Source organism: Vidua macroura, chromosome 19 (assembly GCF_024509145.1).
Source record: "Vidua macroura isolate BioBank_ID:100142 chromosome 19, ASM2450914v1, whole genome shotgun sequence".
NCBI classification, from domain to species: Eukaryota; Metazoa; Chordata; class Aves; order Passeriformes; family Viduidae; genus Vidua; species Vidua macroura.
In genome coordinates, this window is record NC_071589.1 from 10,138,542 (window position 1) to 10,164,088 (window position 25,547).

The 25,547-nt window shown below is 40.4% G+C and overlaps 1 protein-coding gene across 12 annotated transcripts in view; it reads right to left on the reverse strand.

Annotated features, from left to right (window-relative positions):
- Positions 1–3,046: 3,046 nt before the first annotated feature.
- Positions 3,047–25,547, reverse strand: part of BPTF (bromodomain PHD finger transcription factor) — a 52,641-nt gene continuing 30,140 nt past the window's right edge. For 4 of the 12 annotated variants that reach the window (XM_053994460.1, XM_053994458.1, XM_053994455.1 and 1 more), the window contains 19 exons: positions 25,217–25,341; positions 24,875–25,003; positions 24,421–24,571; positions 23,540–23,663; positions 21,905–22,157; positions 21,299–21,460; positions 20,193–20,341; positions 19,803–19,926; positions 19,022–19,245; positions 17,652–17,874; positions 16,605–17,428; positions 15,807–15,889; positions 13,781–14,006; positions 13,016–13,359; positions 9,497–9,670; positions 8,411–8,603; positions 7,414–7,498; positions 5,501–5,687; positions 3,047–3,955 (listed from right to left, as the gene is read on the reverse strand). In XM_053994460.1, the coding sequence (XP_053850435.1) occupies positions 3,919–3,955; positions 5,501–5,687; positions 7,414–7,498; positions 8,411–8,603; positions 9,497–9,670; positions 13,016–13,359; positions 13,781–14,006; positions 15,807–15,889; positions 16,605–17,428; positions 17,652–17,874; positions 19,022–19,245; positions 19,803–19,926; positions 20,193–20,341; positions 21,299–21,460; positions 21,905–22,157; positions 23,540–23,663; positions 24,421–24,571; positions 24,875–25,003; positions 25,217–25,341 (3,817 nt within the window). In that variant the 3' untranslated portion in view covers positions 3,047–3,918. The other 8 variants (XM_053994452.1, XM_053994457.1, XM_053994456.1 and 5 more) reach the window with 8 other exon arrangements.

The window sequence follows — 25,547 nt, forward strand, 5'->3', positions numbered from 1 at the left end:
CACTGTCTCTTGGGTTCTGGAAGACCCAAAAAACTTATGTAATGATGTTGCACAAAGGCATCTCCTTGTGTGACAAGTTGGCTGAGGATTTGATACGTATTTATATTAAGAAATGTAAAAAATGCAGTACAGCTTAAACCCCACATACTCAGTGATATGGTGTGACCTGCCACAGGAAGCTGTAGCTTCTATGGAAGCATTTTCTGTTTTGAAACAAGGTAGTTCTGACACACTGTCCTTGTCACACACCTCTGCAGCTTCATTTAGTGTCACTGGAAAGCCACAGAGCAGGGGATGGGACGGGCTACGCTGCCTCAAGTATTTCTTGACATGGAGCCAAATACCAAGAGCAAACATTCCCTATTTGGGACCCAAAAGGCTCTTACTGGAGGATAGAAATTTACTCACAGCATGAGCCTACCTAAAAAATACCATGTCTCACTTTTGGTATGTGAAAGACTTTGCATGGAACACAGCATGGATTGATGGAATTTTCCTGAGAAAATCTGAGGGGGTTCTGATTTGGCAGAAGGACTGTTCTGGCAATGAATCAAAGCTCTGGAGTGACTGGGAGGGACAGAAGGAGGAAGGGTTACATGTGCATCTCGAGTTTCTTTGTTTCTATTTTCAGGGGAAGTCCAGGGATTAAGCAGCAACTCCTCCAGGCATCCCCTGCCCAGAGCAGCAGCCGAGCCCCATTCCCTTATCCTGCTCCAGCCCAGGGAGTGTGGGCACAAACCCAACATGTGCCTCCCTGGGCCTGTCCCTGGGAAGGGACAAGCACAGGACACCAGTGCTAAGGACATCCCAAGCACCAGTTCAGTGCCCATAACTGACCAAAAACACTGGGATACAGATGTTGCTCTGGGAGCCTACAAAGTGATTTATCCCATGTTCTCTTCTTGTGTTACCAAGCTCTCTTACCTTTCCCTTCTTGATTGGAAGGTCCCTCCTTAAAATGTTCCCACAGCAGCTGAGCAACAAATGCCTGTGTGTCACAGCCCCACTGAGACAGGGCTGGAGCAGGAGCAGGACTGTTGTCACCAGGCTCATCACATACTAAACACACCTCCTGGACAACAACAATTCCCAGATTGAGAGGATTTCCAGTCTTGCATTGCTATTCCAAAACCCTCCCAGCAACAACCACACCGGGAACTGGGTGGCACTCACGTTCAACAGCTGCCATGGTAATTTTGGTACCTCACAGTCAATAACTTCCTTTCCAGCAGGATAAGTACAGAAAATTCTGCCGCCACCACACAGAAATCTGGGTGTAAAGGAATAACTGTTCTCACCCTGTCTGTCCAGGAGTTTACTCGAGGCTTTTGGGTAAGCCCAACTTCTTACTGTACTTTAAATCTCCATTAACTTCTGCATGAACTAAGTTGAGATTGATGATAATTGCTTCAAATTTGAGGAGACAGAAAAGGAAAATCAAGCTGGCACAGCTCACATTATCAATATCTCACAACATATGACCATTTCAAAACAACTGTTGCAATAATTTATAAAATACAAAGAAGACGAGGACTGAGCAGAGATCACAAATCTTATGAACTTTATGCCTGATGGCAGGTGGGGATTCATTACAAATGATTTATTTTCTGTAACACCATTTAACTATAAAACATCACCACTAATAAATGCAGAGAAGTACCTTGACCTGCCCAGTGGCAACTGAACACACTGAAACAGGCTCTCATTGAAACACAGAATGGTTTGGGTTGGGTGATTAATCAGCAGCATTAAATTGCATGTATATATTTTTTCCCTAAACAACCTGATTCACAGTTACATATGATCTGGCAAAGCCAAGACCTATATCCAATAACATTATCAATGTTTCATTAGAAACACCACCAAATCCATGTCACACACATTACTTTATTTGTCTAGGATGCCGTGTCCTATAAGGTACAAAAAAGAACTCTTCAGTTTGCCACAATTTGTTAAAAACAGCAATCTATTGCCTACAGGTAGGAAAGGTTTAAATCATGTCAATATGAATTTAGGTATGAATAATAGTACAGAAATGTTGGGATGAGATGCAGGATATGTCCCAGTGCTGTTAAAGGTGAGATTTTTCCTTGTCCCATTAAAACACAATGCTTACAATATGCAGCATTTTTTTAAAACGTCGAAGGACAACATAACCTAAATGCAACTACTCTTCTTTGACTTTCAGAAGCATAAATGGATTATTGTTTCCACACTGAACAATTAGTAATTTTCACAGATTGGTTAAATGACAACATTTGTATGTACAAAAACACACGGGTTTTTAGTAGATAAAATCCCCCCAGAAGAACCTGAACACCTGAGCTGGAAGTGTAAGAAAGGGTGGTCAGTAGCAACATCTTTTTTTTAAGAAAAATAACAGAGGAGGTTCTTGCATAGCAAGGTGTGAGGGTAAACCCAAAAGGAGCTTATCCATAAATCAGGTAAATCCCAGACCACTGGTAGAACAGAAGTTGACTGTGAGTTAGTGCAAAAGCTGGTCAGGTGGGTGAGGAGCTGCAGAGAAACCAGGGCTGGTTTCTCTACCAGAGCAAGTCAGTCACACACAGGGAAAGAAAAGCCTCCTCATCTGCAATTTGCATCTTCTTGGGCTCCAGTTCATCCCTCATGGCAGCACTGCCCCCGCAGGAAACACGGAGGCAGCCCAGGAGCCCCCCAGGTACACAATTACAGGTGGTACTCCACATTCCCAGAGCACCTGGCAAAGATCAGCGAGCTCCGGTGGGCAGAACACCTCACAGACACCTCCTGCCTGTCCCAGCTGGACAGTCCTTGTGGCAACACTGGCTGTGGCAATGTCTGATGGGGGTCACAGGGCTGGAACCACAAACACCTCCTGCCTGTCCCAGCTGGACAGTCCTTGTGGCACCACTGGCTGTGGCAATGTCTGATGGGGGTCACAGGGCTGGAATGCGGGCGGGTCCCCGGCTGCTCCCACCCCTGCTCCTGGCAATCCCTGCACTCCTGCACAGACCCCCAGAGTGTCTCACACACGTGGCAGCGCACACTCAAACACACCTACGGCTGTGGGGAGAACAATGATCTCCATTTATTTTGTTTCATATACATCCATATTTTGAATTTTAATACAAAAGAAAAAAAAATTAGAATCTGACAAATGTTTACAAACAAGATACCTTCAAATAGATTTTACTCAGTTCAGTCTGGTGCAGAGTAAATGACAAATTGTACTGTTTGTTATATTCAAGGCAACAGAGTCTGTAGTCCATGACCACTCAGCCCAAATTTTATGCAAGCTTGTTTTTATCTACCATGAATGATAAACTCCTTGTTGATTCCCAGTCCTGTGTGTGTGCACATGTGTACATAGCAGCTCCTTTCATAGAAAGAAAAGACATCTAGAGGTCTTCTTGTACTTTTACCTACAGGAATCATGTTAAGATACAGAATGGATTACATGGAACCAGGGCTGGATTTTATAAGAAAAAATAATTAGCTGACAAATGAGGGCAGCAATAAAAAAGCGTCTTTTTTGCAACAATAAATAAATACAGTCAAAGTTTTCTGTGTGGACTTTAAACCAGCTTCTTCACTGAAGAACAGACGTGGCATTTCCATGGAGTTAATCGTGACCCCATTTACTGTATCTTTTTTCTTGCTCTCTTTCTCTCTCTCCTTCAACAAAACAAAGTTTTCCTGCTTCTGCCACAATAGTACAACAATTTGATCTTGACAAGAAAGTGGTGCTGCTGATTTTTATTTCTTTGTCCTTTGGACAAAATAAGCCAAGAATATAATTTGACTGTTGTGACCAATAAAAACGCAGTTTACATCAAGTCTTGTCAGGATAACCTGACTAAAAACATCTGGCTCCTTAATTAAAAATTGTCAGACAACCAGATCCTTGCTCGTGTGTTTGGTTAACACGCTGAAACTCTAAGAAGCTGTAGACTGCAGTTTGTTGTTATGGGACCTGCAGAATACAGAAGAAAGTGAAGAATTAAGCACCCTTCAGTTTGGAGAACACAGTTGCTGCAAGGTGTTGCCAAAAATAAATCACAATAAGGGAATTACCACCATGTTGCTTTCATTTATTTTTTTCCCCTTCAGAAAAAATAATCATTCTCGTTCTGAATTTTAAGCCCATTTTCTCCTCCAGAATACATTTCAGTATTGATATTCAGTATTGATATATTCAGTATTTCAGTACTTGTAAAATGCACTGTGTCACTGGGATATTCCAAAATGCCTGAAATCACTTTTACTCACATATTTACATAATAGTAGTCCATCAAAAGGAAAGCAAAAAGACATTTTTAGTTTTGAATATTTATAATAGGGTCTACTTTGCTTAAATTTATTCAGTAAGTCTTTGGATTAACTTAATAGGAAAAAAAAAAAACTGAACAGGCATGTTAAAATCACATTTTTGCTAAGCAGAGTTCAGCAAAACTCCTCTTTGACATTCACAGTTTTATTAGTGACTTAAACTAAAACAATAAGACACAAGGTTTCCATGATGAATTTTTCATTTTTCTTGATACAGTATTTGAGGAACAGAACAATTTTTTTGTTAATACAATTATGTTCACCAGTGTGACTGCTGGCAACAAAAACAACATTTACTTTTTAGACTAATGATCTGGATTTTAGGGCAGTTTAATGTCATTGGATTGTACAAAAAAAGAAAGTGACCCCAACATCCAGTTCTGATTCCAGTTAAAAAGTTCAGACTAAAGATATCACAATCTGCAAGAAAAGAAAGAAGATGGATGGTATAAATGAAAAACAATAACAAATAATATGCAGCAATGAAATCAGTGTGCAAGCACAGGGAGTGCTGGGGACCCAGCTAATGGCAGTGACACAAACATGGGTTGAAAACTACCTGACAAAAATCATTGCTACAGTTCTGAACTAGAAAGAAAAATGCATATTCTTTTTCAGGAATGTCTACATAAGGGAAACACTCTACATCAGCTCTTCTTCAGAAAAAAAAAATTAAAGTTTGATTTTGAAAGGTAAATTTTGAATTATGTTTCATTTTCCATACCCTATGTTAAACCTTACTTACTCCCCTGTTTCAAAGGTGGTAAATGATAAAAACATGAGAGAAGGAGTAACACTGAAGTATTTTCATTTCTTTCATTGGATTATAAGCTTCACAGCAGGATTGTCTCTTAATTAGCATGAGAAGTATTTACTGCAGAGTAGAACATCAGCACAACTCAGACACAGTATTTGCCCTGATCAGAAATTATTAAGTTTTCTGCAGCAACGAGTTGAAGTATCATCACTCAAATTTTGCAAATTCATGATACCACCCAAATTTTTTACAGCTCCTTTTGAATAAACATTCCAAAGTAACCTTCATGAAATCATATTTAAGCATTAATTTTGACAAAATTTTCCAGGAAAGCATATGGAGTGGCAAATCCCTGTGCAAATACAAGATAAGCTTAGAAAGGAGATTTCAGGGACCAGCACAACACCTGTGGTTAGGAACACTCCAGCTTACCTGCTTGCCTTAAATCCTTTTAGTTTCTGTACAAAGAAAGACTCGAGAACTTCTGCACACTGGTAAAAAGGGGAGTCACTTGGATTGTAGTAACGGCAGTTATCAAAAATTTTGGTCATGTCTGCCACAAACTCCGTGACCTTTTTGTAGTAGCGTTTCAGGATTCTTTCCTCCATGGTAGCAAGGTCTTTAAAGAAACCAAAGATAATTTAAATGAGAGACTTTCATCCTAAACAGAAATCTACATTGTCAAGACTGTGGGAAACAAAGCATTATCCAGATTAGAGGCTTTCCCAGGAATGCTGGGTGTCACTGGTGACAGCAGCAGGTCTCCCTCAGAAGAGACACTTAGGCATGAATGTGTTGTAGGTAAATTCAATAAAATGCAAGAATCACCATGAGCAGGGGAAACCTTTTCAAGGAGCTCCCACTTTTTCTGAAGAAATGAAGGGAAAAGAAGGTCAGACAATCAGGATCCAGGTACCATGCACATGTAACAGCCATCACCTACTGATTATTTTTTGAATTCCTGCCTTGCTTTGAATGAGCTATCAATTCTCATGGGCACGTGCACATTACCCATGGCACCAACAAAAGATTTCAAGTGCAGGTCATGCAAAATGCCAGAGCTCTCATCCTTACTGACCAGACACATTAAGGAGACAGGAATGGTGACATGAGTAGCAATTGTCTTATTTTAATGCAAATATCAATTAAAAACAGGGAGAGGAACAAAACATCTCAAATGTAAATATAGCTGTGTAAATGTCTAGTGGCACTTTTAGCCAGAAAAACAAATATCTGCCCTTGGTGGTGCTTATTTTGAAATACCAGTGATGCCAGAATGTGTGCAAACAACTGCAGATAAGTCTGGATTACATGGTGTATTTTACCCAGATTTAATTGTATTATAAATGTATTCTTCTCCTACTTAAATCAGAAAGGGCTAAACGCACTTTTGTTTGCTCCATCAATAATATTGTTATTTGAGCTTTCCTTATAAACTTCAACACATCCATCATGGAATAAGAGTTGTTCAGCATTGTCATAAGAGCACAGTCCAAAACTTTGGAACAGGAAAGGACACAATTCCTAAACAAAATATTATTTTCAGTCAGCATACCACAACATTTTGCCAAAATACTAATTTTGCCAAAATACTTTCCTATATCTAGGATGAGTAAGGAGCAGGTAAGAAAGCTCAAATAAAACACTGGCTCTCATTTAGAGATCTGAAAAGGTGTTGGTTCAATACTGTAAGGAAAGGAATAACATTCCCAACACCATTTCTGTCAGGAGGTAGATTTTCCCAGGAGGTTTCACATTCAAGTGCTTATCCAGTTTTAAATGGTGAGCTCTAAGAAGATCAGAGTAAAGCACTGGAAAGCTGCAGCATCTCCCCTTGCACTTTGCTCACCTTCACAACATCTGAATCCTCTTTTCCCCTACAGCTTTAAAGACAAATTACACATAATACAAAATTTACTATACTATCAAGTCAGATGAAGATGATTTTGAACTCCATCTTAAGGTGCATGTCACACTTCCATAGCATCACCTCCTCCTCAGCCTCTGGAGTACATATACCAGCCTTTGGAGGAGGAGCTCATTACAAAGACAGAAGAAAATTGTCCTCTTTAAATAAAGAAATTTAAAAACACTGGTAGAACATCCTACTGCTGCACTGACTTCCACATTCACCTGTAAGACTGGCAGTATTTAGGGTGAAGGAGTCAGCCTAAGAGTGGATAAAACAGCCCTCACGAACTTCTGAATGTATCAGTGAGAATCACAGTGTTTCACCTGCCTAACCTGTGTATTTTGCACAACATGGCTGTTAGTGGTCAACAGAAAATTAACTCGCTATTCCAAAGCCCAAGCCCCTCACTCAGGCTGTTCTCACCTACACTTACCCATTGGTTCTTTGATGACACCATAATAATCTGGGGCATCGTTGGGATCTACTGGTTCTAGGAACGGCCATGCCATCTTGTGAGCCTGGCAAGGAAACAGGAGAGAATGAAAACATACAATTCAGTTAAATTAGGCACTACTAGTAGGTAAATATTTTCATCCTTTTATCTGTTGGGTTCTGGAGTTGAATTTCAGGAAGAAGTGCAGCATTATATGAAAAGGAACCATCATCTGATGACTGGGTAAAGTTTTAAATGTCAGTGACCCAGTAGCTGGGCTGCAAAACAGGAAACTGAAATTCAGACATAACAGGATACTGTGCTGAACAGGCTGCATGGAAAAGTATGGAATGAATTTATTGAGAGAGCTTTCAAGTACCCTGACATTAATACACTTTTATAAATGTATGTAAAACACAGGACAATGCAAAATATTACTTACAGGATTTCTGTTATCATAATTTTAAGAATTTTACCAGAATTCTTAAAAATTCCTTATAGCTGTAGCAGAAAAGCCTATTTGGGAGTGACAGACAAACCAGAAATATCAGACAGTGTACATAATTCTTATTATGAGGATGCCATCATTTACATGCTGATAATGATCCCCTGTGAGAACACTCCTGAAATCTGGTAACACTCAATTAAAGTAAGGAAGTGTGGATCACAACCCACAGCAAACTGACCTGAGAACAGAACACTGCACCTTCCACACCCTGTGCAGCTGTACTCCCGCTCTGCCTTTTGGGATTCTAAATCTGCTTCCTTTAAAAGCCTTTCACTGCAGGGATTGTTTAGTTTCATCCACTCAGGAGCAGTGATTTACTAATTATTGTAAATATTCCTCAGCACAGTAACACCAAGCAGGTTTGCAGCTGACACAGTGGCACAGCTTTGCTGTTCCCTCAAATCTCAGAGCTAGTAAGGAGAAATCACCCCTTCCTCCCAGACCCACTGGGTCTTTCACACTCGCTGGTGCTGCCAGCCTTGTCCTCACCTGCAAGGAGCGCAGGACCCTCCTCAACCCTTCATAGTCTTTATCTGTGAGTGGACTGAGCACAGTCATGGCATCCTCTGTGGACTGGCACTGGGGACACACGTACTCATCGATGAGATCCGCCTCGCTCTGCAGGATGCCCACGCAGCGCCCGTGGTACCAGTTCTGACATCGGTCACAGCCAATGTAGAATCTGCAAGAGCCAAGCCAAATGTCAGTGGCTTCATCTATTTCAAGTCCAGGTTACATTTAAACACATACACCTGCCATCCCCTGCACACAAGCAGATACGTGGCATGATTAAAGACAACAGGTAACGTCAGATTTCAGAGTGACAAATTCTACTCCAACTGCTTTTGTATTTACAGACCACTTCAAAACACATTCCTAAATTTTATACTTTCAAGCAATCAAGATTTCAAAAATAACTCCTCTGCTTTAGAGATGAAAGGAACAGTGTAAAGCCAGAAGCCTCACCCAGCCAGTATCCAAACCAATTCAAGATGCATTTTGCACAAACTGGACTACAACTAGGGCTTGTTTCACTCCATACAAGCACTTTTCACATGGAAGCTTCAGCCTTGTAACTGAATACAGAAGGATTATTCTATGACACAAAGCCTTATAGTAAAAGATGCATATAATTCACACATATATGATCATATACCAACCATATACCCCCCATACTAAAATTATATTCTCCAGCCAGATCGGATTAAAGCACAAAAAAAATCCACTAAATACAGCATTTGTCTTTTAGTCTTTCTAACCATCCCCTGTTAAATAAAATAAAATAAAAAAAGAAAATAAATCCCAATTTAAAGTACATGGTGTTTTAGTAGTTTGTTGTTAAAAATAAAAACCACAATACATTTTGACTGCCCTGAGGGACTTGACTTTTCCTAAACATTTACTGAACAGAAACATTTGGGAGAGGGAGACAATTACTGGAAAGCAATTTGTATTACGAATGAATACAATATACGCAGAATAACTCGTTTTTTACTCTTTGCAAGGAACAAGAAAGCACAGTCAGAGCAGTTTTGCTACCTAGACATGGAATAAGAGGTTCTTATCCGAACTCACTGCGACTCATCATAAGGTGTTCTGCAGATACAGTACAACTCCTCACTGCTGCCCTCTTGTGCCCGTTTACACTCATTACAGATGTACACATCCATTTTCTTAGCCTCCTTTTCTGTGATTCCAACACATTCTCCATGATACCAGTTAGTACAAAGATCACAGCCAATATAGAACCTAAAAGTGTTCACAATGAAAATGACAATGTAATTGTCATTTCAAATGGCATGGCACTTTTCCCTGCATTTCTCTCTGATGCACTTGATGCTGGGCTACTTTCTGTCTCAGCTTCCCTGCTCCCTATTCCTTATAAACTAACATCTCATGCTGCAGCTAGACTGGCAGTAAGGTCACTTGGGTCAATTTTAATTTGACAATTCATCAAAATGCACATGTATTAATATGTACATATTAATATGTAACCAGACTTTGACAAAGCTATGGGCTAAAAATCTACTGACTTCAACACGTGTGTGAATACCTGTCAAAGGCACAAAAAGACAAGGCCAAAGGAAAAGGTTTACATTTTCAAAATTGCAGCTCAAAAGCCACTGAAACATTTCCTTGAGGTTTGAAAATGTAGGACTCAGTTAATTTAAAAAACAAAAGCAAAGCGCAAACACCAACTAGGAGTTACGAGTACACTACAAGAACATGCAACCAGCAGTGTGTAGGTACGTCTTGGTGTAACATGATACAAAAGAAAATGGGTCAGGGCATGATTGTCAATTTTAAATCTTGGTGTTGGTTTTTTTTGGTTTTTTTTTTGGAGGGGGTATGTGCATTGAAAAACTGATAATAAACTATTTAAAACTGTGACAAAGTGGAATTTTGAGTGAATAATGTCTCCTCTCAGACACAGCTGTGTGACAGAACCAGGTATGGTATGACACAAAGTGAAGGGAACCAGGGACAGAATCATGGGGATGGGACCTTGCACAGAATGATGTGACAAAAGTGTAAAATATTATGCCAGGATGTTTGTAACTTGTGTATGGATCTCTCAGAACACACCTATGACCAGTGACAACTGGATGGGTGACGCTCACATCCATTCTCTCTGCCTAAGCAAAAGCAAGCAACTCAGAGCCTCCATCCTCCTGGATTTTGGAGACCTCAACCCCCTGCCAGGTAGGAATTCTCCATCCTCCTGGATTTTGGAGACCTCAACCCCCTGCCAGGTAGGAATTCTCCATCCTCCTGGATTTTGGAGACCTCAACCCCCTGCCAGGTAGGAATTCTCCATCTTCCTGGATTTTGGAGACCTCAACCCTCCTGCCCCTGCTGCTGTAGGAATTCCTGCCACCCTGTCAGCCTGCAGGGAACAGCCTGAGGACACCACAGCACCAAGGGCAGTAGCTACCCCATGTTCCACAGGAAACATCTCTGATTTCCTGGGCCTCTGCACACATCCTGGACACTCAGATCCTGCCTTTTCTCTTGTTTGTCAGTTGGGCAAATCCTAAAATAAATATCACACAACTCAATTTCCAAAAAGAATGGCTAGACATAGATTCTGACAAGTATCAGAAACTCAGCCTGCACCCCCTCCCCAAGAGGGGCTATGTCTGCTCCTGGTGATGTGGGAGCACATCATCCAGGTGTGGATGCTAAACCTTGCCACTGGAATGTGGAGCAGGTGCCACATTATGATTTAACAAGTAAGTTGGAATCTTAGAAAGATCTCCTTACTGACCATCCTTGAAAACAGTATCAGCAAATCCCTATAATCCTGGAGTATCATGAATGAGAAATAAACATAAGAGATCTGCAATAAAATACACAGCACAAAACAACTTACAAGGTTTTACTAAGTCAAAGAAAATACACAGGGTATTTATAAAATACCACAACTTGGCTTTTCAAGTAGCACACCAATCTTTTCTGAAGTAGAAAAGAGACACCAGCACAAAGTGGACGATCCAATGCCTCTATATATATATATATATATATACATATATATATATATATGAAAAAAAAATCTCAGAAAACTGGTTTAAAACTTAACTAATTCCTTTCCAAACACGGAAAGGATTATGTACTTAACAGTACAGACATCATTTGTAAGAACATCAAATTTAAAATTCACAAAAAGCAAAGCAGCAGAGCTCAATCATATTGCTAAGGATACTACTGAGTTATTAACATTTCTTTTTCTTGAAGTTTTATTCAGTGCACTGAAGCACAGTTCTCAATTCAAGCTACCAAAATTCACTCTATGACCACTGGAGTCAACACAAAGTCACTAAGTCCAGATGCAGTAACACAGAGACCTCTGGTATCACAATCAGAGAACAGGGTCCCTCCTAAGTACACTGGGTGACAGAAAACCTGACACAGACACAAAGTTAAGTGAGGCTGGAGACACCTCTCAGAGGTGGCAGTGACATAACAGCCAGAGCACCATTCTGCTCTTCCTGCAGCACTGGCAGTCCAAGGAGCAGCCCCATTTCCCACACTGAACTCATAGTGCAATGGTAAGAGCTACTCAAACCAAGGTGAAAAAACCTCAAATATCTCAACTTTGTTAAAAGATGTAACTAAAACCCAAAAAAGGCTAGAAGGAACCTCAGGAGGTCTCCTAGTCCTGGCCCTAACCTTTATGGACTAAAGAACCATGACCCATGGAGTGAATGCACTGCTCCAGATCTGGTTTCCCTGTAATCAGCCCTTAAAGTACTATCAAATGGTAGCAGTTCTTACTTTTGGGTATTGACACTTGGAATTGGTCTGAAGTCAAATTTATCATACATACATCTCTACACAGCTCTCAGATGTGAGAAAACCATTACTAACTACTGCTGTTAGTCACCTCTAGCTTAAGCAGCAACATGTAACACTATCCCCTGGAATCCACTGGATTCTCCACTCCAGCACTTACACCATTTCTTCACAAGCACTGTACGTAGCGTAAATACTCTTCCCCATTCACAGTCAGAATCAAACTACAGAGAACTGCAGTTTTCACTTTGTCAAATGGTTGAATATTCATTTTTATCAACCCTGGCATGCAAATAATAAAGCATGGAAACTATTTCTGCCTGAAACATTGTCCAAAGTGAACTGCAGTCCAGTGACTCGGAGCTCCCTTTACTCCCTTACAAAAAAAAAGTCATTTAATGGAAGACGGCACCGAAGCTATTTCTGAAGAACATCAGCTACTTCTTCAGAAGAAATTGCTCAAACCAAATTGTCACTTGCTTCTGAGGCAGAGGCAAACGGCAAAAGAAAGAGTAACAGAGCGGAGGGAAAAAAAGAAAAGAGTATGTGCATGTGAGACAGGAAGGTCACACAATGGAGACATGCAAACGAGTAAAATCTAAACCACGCACAGTAACAGTATCAATCGAGTATGTTAATATTTGTAACTGCTAGTGGAAATTAGAGACTTTATTCTCTACACCTCAGTGATCCCTGCAATAACCTGCCACTAGCTCCACTTCTAGCACTACCTGGTGCTAAGAGCTGACACTAAACCTAAAGCTAAGGACATGCAGGAGGGGCTGTGGCATCGCTACTCACTTGGACTCGTCGTAAGGCGTTTTACAGATGCAGTAAAGCTTTGTGTCCTTCTTCGTTTCCTTTGAGGTAGTAGAAATCATTTTCTTTTTCTTGGACTTGGAAGCTGAGGAATCTTTCTCCTCCTCTCGTTTCCTCTTCTGGGAGGAGACTGGCACGGGGACAGTGGTGGAGGAGGAGGAGGTGACGCTGGCTGCTGGCAGCTGTGGCGGTGCTGGTGGCACTGGTGGCGGTGGTGGTGGGGCAGCGGCGGCGGCCGCGGCGGCTGCGGCTGCTGCTGCAGCAGCTGCTGCCTGGGCTCTTTCTTTTTCTTTCTTAATTTTAGTCAAGTCTTTCTTTAGCTCCTCCTGAAGTGTATTAAATGAATAAATAGAGAGAGGCACTTCACATGATTATTGCAAGACAGGGTTAAAATCTAGGCAAAAATCCCCAAGCGTAACCAAAAGTAAACAATTAAATCCACTTAAATATGCATCTTTTCATGTTCTGAACCTACAATTCACAAAATATTAAGGTATAACACTCTTGGGCTACAATGGCCGATCAGCTGTAACTTATCAGAAGCTGTTTCATGAAAGAAGGTAATTTCAGCCCAGAAGAAAACCAAGAGGCCCTCAAAGGACATATGAGCAGCTTTGCAGAGATCCACAACCACAGCTTCTTCCTATAAATTTCCTTAAAATCTCACTAAGTAAACAGACAAAGATTAACACAGAAATACTCTCCCCCAGCTTAACATCAAATTAGCCTTTGAGACTCTGTTCTTACCTGCACTTCAATCTGTAGATCTTTGTCCAGAAGTGCTCTTTTTTTCAGTATTTCAGCTTTCAGCTGCTCTTTATGCTTGAAAAGCAGAGCTGAGAGCTTGGTTGCGTTCTGTTTGCTCCGCTTCTGCTCCACACTCTCTTCTCGCTTCCGTTTCTTAGCTGCCTGTTTTTCTTCTTTGTCTATCTTATCCAGAATATATTTCATCACTTGGTTGCACACAATCATTCTGGGGAAGGAAGAAAGGAAAAGGACATTGTGCTGACCTGCCTGTTTATTCCCAGTTGAGAACGCAGAATCAATTCTCCAGTCACTGCAAGCTCATTATTGTATTTCCTAAGATGTACAAGGTAAATTTAGCAATATCCAGTGCTTCCTCTCCTGCTTATTTACTAGAGCACTGCTGGGAGAGATCAAGTCCCTTGTTAGGCTCAAGAGGGCCAATCCCAATTTCACTTAAATGATCCGAGTACTAATTGTTCCTCCCCTCCCCCATCTGATTCCCAACAAAGCTTTGGCTTTAGTAGGATGAGACAGATTTTCACTCAATTCGGTTTCCTCAATTTGTTTGAAAGAGCTGGATTTTTTATTCTGATGTAGGATGAAAGCGAATTGGAAGCCTGTAACTTCTTCAAAACCAGATATTTCTACACTCCAGTGACCATAAAATACTACCAAAATTTTGTGTTTTGGCATAAGGACTGACAAACACTTTTCACTGTACAGAATTCACTATAAACAGTTCCAAATTTCTCCACTAATGACAGCTCAAGATTAGTTTTTTGTCTGCTTGTTGTACCTTCAACTATAAATCTATTTTCCTGCTCACTTCTTTTGCACCCTTCATTTATTTTGCTTTATATTTCAATTAAAAAATGAATATATTTTGGTTCTTCTGAATTTACTCTTCCCTTCCCCATTCTTTTCCAAAACCATTAGAAAACCAAATGCTTCTTGTTGCCAGAGTGACCATGAAAAACAACTCCCATTGAGCTGAGAGGAAACAGCAGAATAGCAATGGCCAGGACAAGCAGCTGGCTAGCAACTCTGTGGTCTCAGATATTTTGTCCTTTGATAGACAGCTGGATTTTGATGACAATGGAATACGGAGATAAATATTTGTACAGTCATAAAATTTTGTTTAGTTTGCTCTTTATACCTGCACTGTATCTACTTGGTTTAGCCTGTTTTTTTCACAGACTAAAGATCCTCACATTGTATTTTTGAAGACTAATAAATCAGTGAGATGGAAAGCAGCTGTACCACGAACCAAGCTAGTTAGAACTATTTTTTTCATCTTTCTTTTAAATTGGACTTTTGTCAGTTGAAACACCTATTTGGTTATCTGACACCATGAAATGAAGAGCATATCCAATACATCTTTTTCTTTATGCAACTGTGAACAGTAAAGGAGTGGCACCCAGGGATAGTGTTGTAATCAACTGAGCTTGTGATTTGATGATCAAAATTTTATAGAACATACTCTTCTTTTTCTTAGTATCTGACATACACTTGTGATTATCTAATTGGAGCAACTGCATGTGTGAAAAGGAGCCAAATAATCCCAAGACAAATGACAAACACTCCATATTTCTGTTTAGCAGCTTCAAGCATAAAATCTCTCAGTTTGTCAATCTGTCTTCCAACTCTTCAGCTCCTTCTGTAGAGTGGGATGTGCAGGGACAAGAATGGAAACACATGGCCATGATAAAGGACAAACAAAACTCAGGCTTTTTTTTGCAGCAGAAGCATTAATTCTCCATTCTGTGCTTCTTGAGTTTAAAAAATGTGGCCAGCTTCAAACACAATTTTTAACATTACTTAAAAACATATTATCAAAATAAAATTGAGATTATACAAGATGAAATGAAGATCATTATGAAAGCTACTTTTAAGTGTTACTCTAACCAATTTAATATTGCAACACTTTAAGCAGGTTTTTACAAACCAGCATTTCATTACGGTAACATTAAAAGATGTAATAAATGAAAAATTTGATCTCTATAAATGCACTGTGATGCACATTCACCTCTGATTTTCTTCCCTCTCAGCTGGAGTCAGTGTCTTCTTCTGTTTCAAATGTTCTATGACAGCATTCTGCTTCATAACCACCTGTAGGATAATACAGAATCCAAAATAAAAGATGAAAACTTAGCCAGTATTTCACAGTATTCTGGGGAGAACCAGGACATTTCCTAAGTGTCATTTATTTCACTAAGTGACAAAATAAAGCTGATTTTATCAGGGGAGCAGTGCTTGTTTAAAACAATTATTTGAAAATTCAAGAAGAAATTGAGAACAAAACCACCACCACCCCCAGAGTAGGATATTCTGCTTATGTCAAGTTTGAACCTAGGAACTAAATGTAAATTGACTGTATTTTCTCAGTGACTGCTTGTTTTATTTCAGAAGTGGTAATAGTCCATTATATATTTTTTAAGCCCCGCAGCCATCCAACAGCGTCACATTTCAGATACCTCTTTGGAACCTCAGTTTTCAGGTAATGAAAGTACTGCACGTGTGCTCTGTCCATCAGCTCTCCTAGCTCTGACCTATCTTTCCTGAATTGAGAATAGAGATGGATTTGTCCCAGCAGCTACTGGTAAACTGAATCAAGGTGACAGAAGAATGCAAACATGGTACAAGTGACTTGATGTGCTGAATTAACTTGCAACATGTCATTAAATTGCCAATAGCAATCGTGCACTATCTTTGAAAGGATCAAATTAACTGCCTATCAAATGTATTAACATTGTTAACAAGAACAGGCATTTGAAATTAGATTTCTTTCATTCATTAAGTGTTAATTTCCTTCTGTTAACTTTACCTGTTTCTGGATAATGTCACTTTGATTAGAAGCCTGAAGGGTGTGCTCACGTTTAATTCCTATCTGTTGCTGCTTTTTCTTCTGCTGCTGCTCCCTGAGCTGCTGGACTCCGTGCAGCTGCTCCTGCACGCTAGCTGCTTGCACTGCCACCACACTGGCAACCTGCTGAGCCTGCGCTGGGCTACTGTGCTGGACCTCAAGAGGTAACTGAAGCTGGATGTGGGGCACACTGCCCTGCTGGGCTCGTATCTGAGCCACAACACGGGGCTGCAGCTGAGAGAGGACTTCCACTTGCTGCTGGAGCTGAGGCACTGCAAGAACACCTGTTGGAGGCTGCTGAAGTTGCAGCTGAGGATGAGCTGGGCACTGCACAGGAACCTGATTTAAACTTTGAGTACTTGGAAGGGTTGGGCCCAAGGTCTGAATCTGAGGCTGTGATTGCTGCAGCCAAGCTGGAATTTGTATGGGAGTGTGGGGCCACATCAGACTGGGTTGTCGGGTTGGAGTTTGCACCTGAGCTGGATGCTGAGCCTGGGCCTGGCCTGGGGGCAGGCCCGCGGGCGGCGGCTGCATCGGGCCTGGCGCTGGAGAGAGCCCCGGAGCCTGGGCTGGAGACTGAGCCGGAGATTTGGAGGGCTGAGCTTCGGGAGGGGCCGCGGAGTCACCGGGAGCCTCGGGCGGGCTCGGGGCCTCGGGCTGAGCGCCCTGGGGCTGAGTGCCCGCGGGCTGTGCCGTGGAGCCGGGCTGGCCCGGGGGCTGCCCCTGCCCCGCGGGCACGGCCGGTGCCGGCGGCGCCTGCAGAGCCGGCTTCGCTTCCCCCGCAGCTGCCAACACACAAACGAGGAGTCCATTAATTGCAAATGGCACGGCCATGAGCCTTGATACCCCAAACCCTCTGAACTACTGCAAAGCCCTGTGCAGGAACTCAACAGACTCTGCAATACACTTCCAACAAATTCACCGCAGCACCAGACAACCTCCAGCTGCATAAATACTCCCATGCAATTGAAGTGGAAGTTTTTTTCTGCTGAACAGAACAGTGCTTACCCGAGGTGGAAGTAGAAACGGTGGTTGTAGTTGTGCTAGCTGTAGTAGCAGCTGCTGGTAGTGGGGTGAACAGAAATCTCTGAATTGTCCCATTTGGCATAGCTGCTTGCATAAGCTGCTGTCCTGGACCAGGTATTACAGTCACACCCTGAGGGATTAATTGTAACTGACCAGTAGTTTGCCCTTGTCCCTGAATTACCACAGTTAAGCCTTGACTGCCACCCTAAAAAAAAGTTAATATTGATGTATTAGTGATGTAATTCTTAGACAGGCTCTCCTGAAAATCAGAACAATTAGGGGTTTGGATTTCAGAATTAATATTTTTAGCATATACCATACTCCTAAAATCCAAAACTAGTATCTGAGATCACAAAATACTCAAGGACTCTTTCAACAATTCTATCGCCAACAGATGACTGGGTTGGAGTTACACATTTTGTGAACCCACAGAACAAAACATAACTCTGAGTTTTTGGTGTAGAAACTCATTGAATCACAGAATGGTTTAGGTTGTGAGGGACCTCAAAGCTCACCCAATTCCACCCACACCTTCCACTAGCCCAGGTTGCTCTAAGTCCCATCCAACCTGGCCTTGGACTCTTCCAGGGATGGGGCAGCCACAGCTGCTCTGGGCAAACTGTGCCAGGGCCACTTCACCCTCATAGAGAAGAATTTCCTCCCAATACCTAATCTAAACCCATCTTCCCCTTCAGCTTAAACTCCAAGTCTTGTTCCACCTACAAAAAATCTTATCTGGCAACGAGCAGTCTGTACATCGCAATCATTTATATGAATTATTTATGGTTTGAAGAACAGATGTTGTGATAAATCATAGAAATTTATTTTTACCCAAAAATTGATGCTCAACTTATTTTTTGCTAACAGACCTTCATGATCTGAGCAGAAGTTGTAAGAACTTTTTCCTCCTCTGCTCACAGATACTGCAACTTTCCCTCTGAGATTCTGGATAGCATGAATGAAAACTATATCTTCACATCAAATCAAAAGACAAGTAATCAAAATTATGATCTGAATGTCTACAAAACAGACCATACAGAATAATCGTGTCCCTTACTGCTATTAAAGACTTTTTTTTCCATACTGCTGAACACTCCTGATATGCCAGTTACCTTACTGGGAAATACAACAGGAAGCAAGAGTTAAAACTTTACTATTAAAACTACTTACTTTGTATTTACTATTTATTATATTTATTTACTATTTAAGCTGCTTTCAGTCTGTAATTATGCCAATGCTCATCCTAAGTGAAGCCAGACACATGAATTTAAGGGCACAGGCACTACACTGCTGAAATGCAAAGGCAGGATGGGTTAGCACATTTTCACACCCAGGGCTGTTCAGTGCTTTACCTGCCCTTGTGTGAGCTGGGTGAGCTGGGCCATTGTCAGCTTCACCTGGCCCTGCTGAGGGCGAGGAGGAGGTGCTGGGGTCTGTGGCTGAGCTTGTTGAGGGGCTGTTCCAGAACTTGTGATGGTTTTCTGCCCAGTGCTGGAAGAAGCTGTGCTGGTGCTAGAAACTGCTGTTGAGACAGGCTGACCCCTGATTATCTGAGTCACCACTTGCTGGGTCTGACCTGTAAGAGAAGAATTTGAGCTAAGAAACACATTTTCAGCTTTTTAACCATAAGCACAGCAAACCTCCAAGTCACAAATTGCAATGGAGTGTGATGGTGATCAGACAGGTGAAGCAAACACTGCAGTTTGCACATAAATTTTCTTTACAAACCATTTGTGTGATGGAAAAAAGTCTGCAAAATGTTTCCTATTTTAACTAAGGTTGCATGCATATGGAGAACTTCAAAAACATTGCTTTTTCTCTTTAAGTAAAAAAAATACAAAAAAAGGCTTTCTCAATGCACAATTACTCTGTATGTTTTCAGGGTTTTTCAGTTTTGTGGTTTTTTTTTTCACCCCCCCGAAATGAATGAACTTAAAATTAAGCACTACATTTCCCAGTGTCAATGATGAATAACATTGAGAAAGCCTCCAACATATCCAAAAGCTGAAAAAGGCATTAGTCAAGCATCAAAACGAGGGATTTTTGCATTGGGGCACAGCGACACACATGGAATTCATGAAGAAACAAACCATGGATTTCACACTGGGAATTTAAATATTAAAATGAACCTACTGGCTGGCAGAATACCTTGTTGCACCACTACAGGTGTTCGAATGATGGTCTTGCCAAGGGTGGACTGCTGCAGCGGTGTCCGGATCACCGTCATCCCGGGGCGCAGCGGTGTCCCCTGCACTACCTGTGCACACCAAAGAGGAGACCACCTGTCAACTTGAGGAGAAAGCCCCTGGAATATGCCCTGAATGGTTTTCCATGTGTGTTTTAGTTTTCCCAACTGGAGGGAACTGTTGTATCTCGTTGGAATAAAGGATCCACACACACCATTACTGAGATGAGCCAAAACCATTGAAAAATGATTAGCCAGAACTTTTAATATCTGCTAATAACTAAAAGTCTACACACCTACATTTTTTTTTGAGTTAAATAACCAGAAAAACATCTTACCTGTGAAGTGCTTGTTGTTCCTAATGTCCCTGTGGTGTTTGGCCTAATGGTTACAGTTGCTGTCCTTGGCTGGAATGAAGTAAAGGTTTGACTTGCACCTGTAGTTGATGGAATGATACCCAATACCTTTTGCTGAACTTGAACCACACCTAATTAAAGAAAAATTGAGAATTCATTAATGACATAATGGCCAGCAAAGAAGTAAATACAACTCCAGGGTGGCATTTAGAACAAAAGTCTCCAGGTTTCTAGAACACCTTTGAGCCTTTCAACATTTCTTGGGAAAGCCTTTCTCATATTGTAAAAAGAAGCAGCATTATACTTTGTCAATAGTCCAACTACATTTTAAGTTAAGAAACAGATATTTTAGAATAGACTAAGGAAAGTGTATTTTCACAAAGATCAGTTTGATGGTAACTGCAAAGAAGTCCTTGCATTGACAGAGTGCCACAAATTAGTGTTATACAACCATTAAAAGCTATAATCTGATTAATTTCCAAATTTAGAAGAGCAGTTTATACACCTTTCACCTACAACACTTTGGTGCTGAAGAAAATGGGCAATGCTTCTTCTGTCACCTATGAAATTTCAATACAAAATCTGCAGCTTTCATGATGTGCTCAGATGCTAAGTATAATGGAGACAGAGAATTGAGCTTTTCTGTTCAATATACATTCACAAATCTCAAAATATTAAGTCCTCTTCTTGAGGCAAGAATCAAAAATGCTAATCTTAGCCTGGAGCCAAACTCCTGCTCATCAGTGAAGAGCAGCTGTAGGCATTAATATTTTTGTGAAGAAAGTTGCTTTGTTGATTTAGATAAAAAAAAAGCATGCTTCATTCCACATTGTTCAAAATAAAGCTCCTAATTTTGTGCTAGGAAATGCAGAATACTTTACAGGCAAAAAACTTGCATTTTTCCCCTTACAGACACAAATATGCAACACAGGGGGAATGAGCTGTAGAAACTTGTATTTTTATATCTATATATATTAAAAAATATTTTCCCCCTTCACATCATAGTTTACTTCACTGGGAAAATAGTGTCAAAGGAGAATTAAACAGCAAGCTGGAATACAGTTTTTATTCAGTTCCCTTTGCCCTACCTCCTTGAGTTGATGGCACATTGACGGCAACAATCTTGCTGTTTGCAGGGAGTGGCAGCTTAGTTATCACTTTCCCTGCCATCGTTACTGGGCTGCCTGAGAGCTGGAAGGTCTGCCCTGTGCTGGCAATGGTTGTGGCTGAGGTGGCAGCTGTGCTAGTGGCTATTGAGGCACACAGAACAGGCAGGTTTAGAGCAGAATCATTAGTCAATGAAATGACTGTTTTTCAAGCATGAAACAGCAAACTACAGGATTACCTTTACTTTTTTTTTTTTTTTAATGTGTCATGCTTTCTTTGGTAAAGGTTCTTCTTTGGAAACAGTATGTTACATCATAAATGCTTTCACGAATGATACTGGTACAAAAACTGTCAGTAATTAATGAGACAGGTCAGAAATGAGTCTTCCTAGCAGAAGTCAAAACAAGTCAAAACTAGACAGGTATAATCTCAGAAATGTCCTTCTGGCATAGCAAGAGTTAAGAGCAAAGATAACCAGAAATGTAATAATGCTGCATATCTGGAGAAGATGTGATGTATATAAAGGATGTGATGCATACACAGGATGAACTCCAGCAATGTTCCTTCCATGACAAATGATTCCTTACCTGTTGAAGACTGGCCTTGCTTAACCCAAGTAGCAAAAGTTTGATGGAAATTCTTGTTCTGTTGGAATGTTACTGTAGCTGGAGACCCCACTTTAGTGGTGAGCACCACTTTGGTTCCCGTGGGGACTGGGCCTGTCAGAGGGCCCACCACGACTTTCTGGGGTGTGGAGACTGTGGTTGCAGTGCTGCTGGCTGTGGTGGCTGCAGGGACCACAGCTCCTGCAGGGATCTGCTTCTGCTGTTCCAGCCGTTTCTATTTAGAATAGAAAGGGAATAAAGAGGTAATTAGTATTTTGAGATTTTACAACATCAACATTGCCTCTACCCAGTACTGAGAGATAAAGGCCTCTGGTAGGATTTTAGTTCAAATTGTAGAGGATTGAAGAATAGGTTCCTTGATCTCCAAAACTACAAATCTGCTTAGAATACACAGCCAGAAATTTTCCTTTATAACAACTTTAAAATCCTTGCCTTATGTTAATTTCACGGCACTTTTTACTTAAAAAAACCACACAATGTATTAATTTGTCTCAGATTAATCAGAAAGATTTAAAAACCTTTAAAAAATATCCATCTATATTTGGCTTTGACCATGTGCATGCATCTATATCAGTAATTGGTACATCATCATCAACACAGAGTTTACTATTAGCATTCCTAAATTTAGAGCTCCCTGCACTGAGATCCTGCCAATTACAGAAAAAAAACAGACTGTATCATTCTGTTTCACCACTGAGAAAACTATTCTTTTAAATTTAAATCCAGTTTTCAGCCTGCTTAAAAAAATTAGGTTCAAAATCCCTTACCTTACCCAGTGACCTTCTGTGCTGTAACTGTTGAAAAAGCATATTTAATCTATTTAATCTAGAGGGCCCCTTAGTGAAGGGATGTATCAGCAGGCTCTTCTAAAATGTCATCTAAACTAACATTTTTTCCCATGTTACTAATCTAACATTTTTCCCCATGTATTTATCTAATTTAAATTCCAGCACTATATTGCAGTAATGCCCACAAATCAGAAGCACTAGTTCACTACTAATGGGTTTCTGTCAGGGTAGATGAAATGAAGAAGGAATATGTTGAGAAAAAGCACAGTTCTTAATAATGTATGTGAAATACCAACATGGCATCAGATTTCCTCATTTTAATTGCATACATTTAAATAAAATACATATACATATTTACATATATTTAAATAAAATTATCAATGGGCTTAACTCAGATAACTTAAGATAGAATAAAATCAAAAGATTCAATTTGAGTGAAGCATGAAATGCAGTTGTATTCCCAAGTCAGCTGTATTCCAAGGCAGCTTTCCATCACACACAGAACACTGAGAAGCTTACCTGGAGATGGGTGCTTCCCAGCCTTGTTTAAAATGGAAACAAACTAAACCTTTCTAAAGTGTTATAAATGATGTGGGCGAAAAACAGGCAATCCAGAACAAACCTTTGCTTTAACCCTGTTTCAAAATAACAGATGTATACAGTGGCAGCAGCATTGTTTGATGGCTTAATCTGCAGTTGGAACTATTTGAGAAATGGTGTAAGCAAGGGATAACTTCATTTCCCAGGCTATGATGCATGTGGTGAGCAGTGCAGTTGCTGACTGCTGGGACGACCAACAGCTCCCCACCTGCTGGGCAGCCAAACGTTGGTGTTTTAGCTGAGCCTCCAATTGGGCCTTGAACTCCTCTGCCTTCTTCTGTTCACTAACCTTAGCCTGTTGTTCAACTGCCTGTGCCTTTTCCTTCTCCACCCTGCCAAAGACACAACCAAAAGTAAGTTATACCACCACACAAAATCCAACCATCAAACTGCATTTTGTTTTATACAGTTTAACTGCTCTTGTAAGAGCAACCATCAAGGCAGAAGATCACTGAAAAACTGGTCACAGCTTTAAAAATATTTTGAAATAAACTACTGCAGTTGCATGCAACATCCCTGAAATGTCCTGATGCTAAACTACTGCAACACCTTACAGGAAACTATTAATCAAAACTGGAATTTATAATTACATCTGAGACTGCAAGAAACCCATGGTAATAACATACATTTAAAATTGTTCTTTCCAAGAGACTCAAAAATGTTGTTCCAACTGTAAGCACATGATACTGAAAATATGCATCTTATGACTTGAGTATTCTCAGGCTCAATTTACTTGTACACAGTAATTTTCTTTGGATTATAGAAGTATTTAACAAATACTATACAAAGTCATGCCAAAAGCAGCCTACAGCTGCATTACAGTAATAACCTTTTAGCATTTAACAGTAATTAGTTCATAAGCATGGAAAAATTAACATAATATTAGTTCTAACAAATCTGAAATATCTGCATACCTTAGTTTTGGTACCAGCAAATAGTTTGGCTTGACTATCAGTATCAAAAGGCCGAGTAAAAACACAACACAGATGTGTTTCTAGTGGTCATAGTGACCAGGTTTGTGTTCTCTAGGGCAACTTTTATTTAACAATCACACAAATGAAGACTACTTTCTTTAAAAGCTCACTTTACCTTTCAGCAAATGCCCTGATCTCCCACAGTTCCAACTCCTCCTCTGCTACCCAAGTTTCCATTATAACAGGGCCTGTTTGCTTGGGCGTTTCTGGCCTTTTTGGCCTGAGGGCACTCGATCGCAGTCCCTTCCTCTGGGGTGTTGGAGTTTCTTTAGAGAGCAGTCAAAACACACACATTAAACTATACCATAAAACGAAATTGAAGTGTAAACCAAGATTTAGTGATGTTTTCAGTCCCGTTTTATAAACAGGGAGGCCTTTCAGCTTCAGATAAATCATGTCCATTTGTTAAATGCAGCATTTGTTTGCCGTAGGTAAATTAATAGTTCATGGCAAGCTGCTTTAACTCCCTTGATGGGCTGAATTAGCATAAAGATCCAGTTACCTTAATTTCTCTAGATTACAGGGGTGGGGGGGGAAGTCTAAGCAAATAAACAAATTAACAAACAAACCTTTTGGAGCCTCTGGTACACCAATGGGACAAATTATTTTTCTTATACAGTACTCTGACCGGATCCCATATGGACCGACATCTCTCCGCTTGATTATTTCAGTTGTAGTAATTTCAGTTTCAGTTGTTTCTGCAACAAATTAGTCCCAGTACATTAATAACAGAAACAAATAAAGCTAAATCTCCAATCAACCCAATGTACTCAAAGCAAAGAAACAGCAAAGAAAATTCAAATGCCACAGCTGACAGCGTGCCTTTATAGAAATGTTTTGAGGGAGTGTAATACTCAGAATTTACAGCAAAAGCTTTTGCAAAGAAAACCAGAAATTTAAAATAACAATACCTGTCCTTGTGGTTCCTCCCCCAGGTGGAGCTTTTGCTGCCATATCATCCCACTTGAGACATGCCCACAATAACCTCAACATCAGGCTCACTCCAGCCAATGATTTGACTGTTTGGAGTCGGTACCTAATAACAGAATATAAATTAGATTTTGAAATAAATTTTAAAAACCAAACCAACAGGACAAAGGATTTCCATGCTACTTTTACTGAACAATATAGAAAATTGAATAATAAATAGCAAAATTTGAATATTTGGGAATAAACATCAAAAATAAATAAACAATATCACTTGTATTTAAAAAAAATCAATTAATTTAATCACATCCTAGA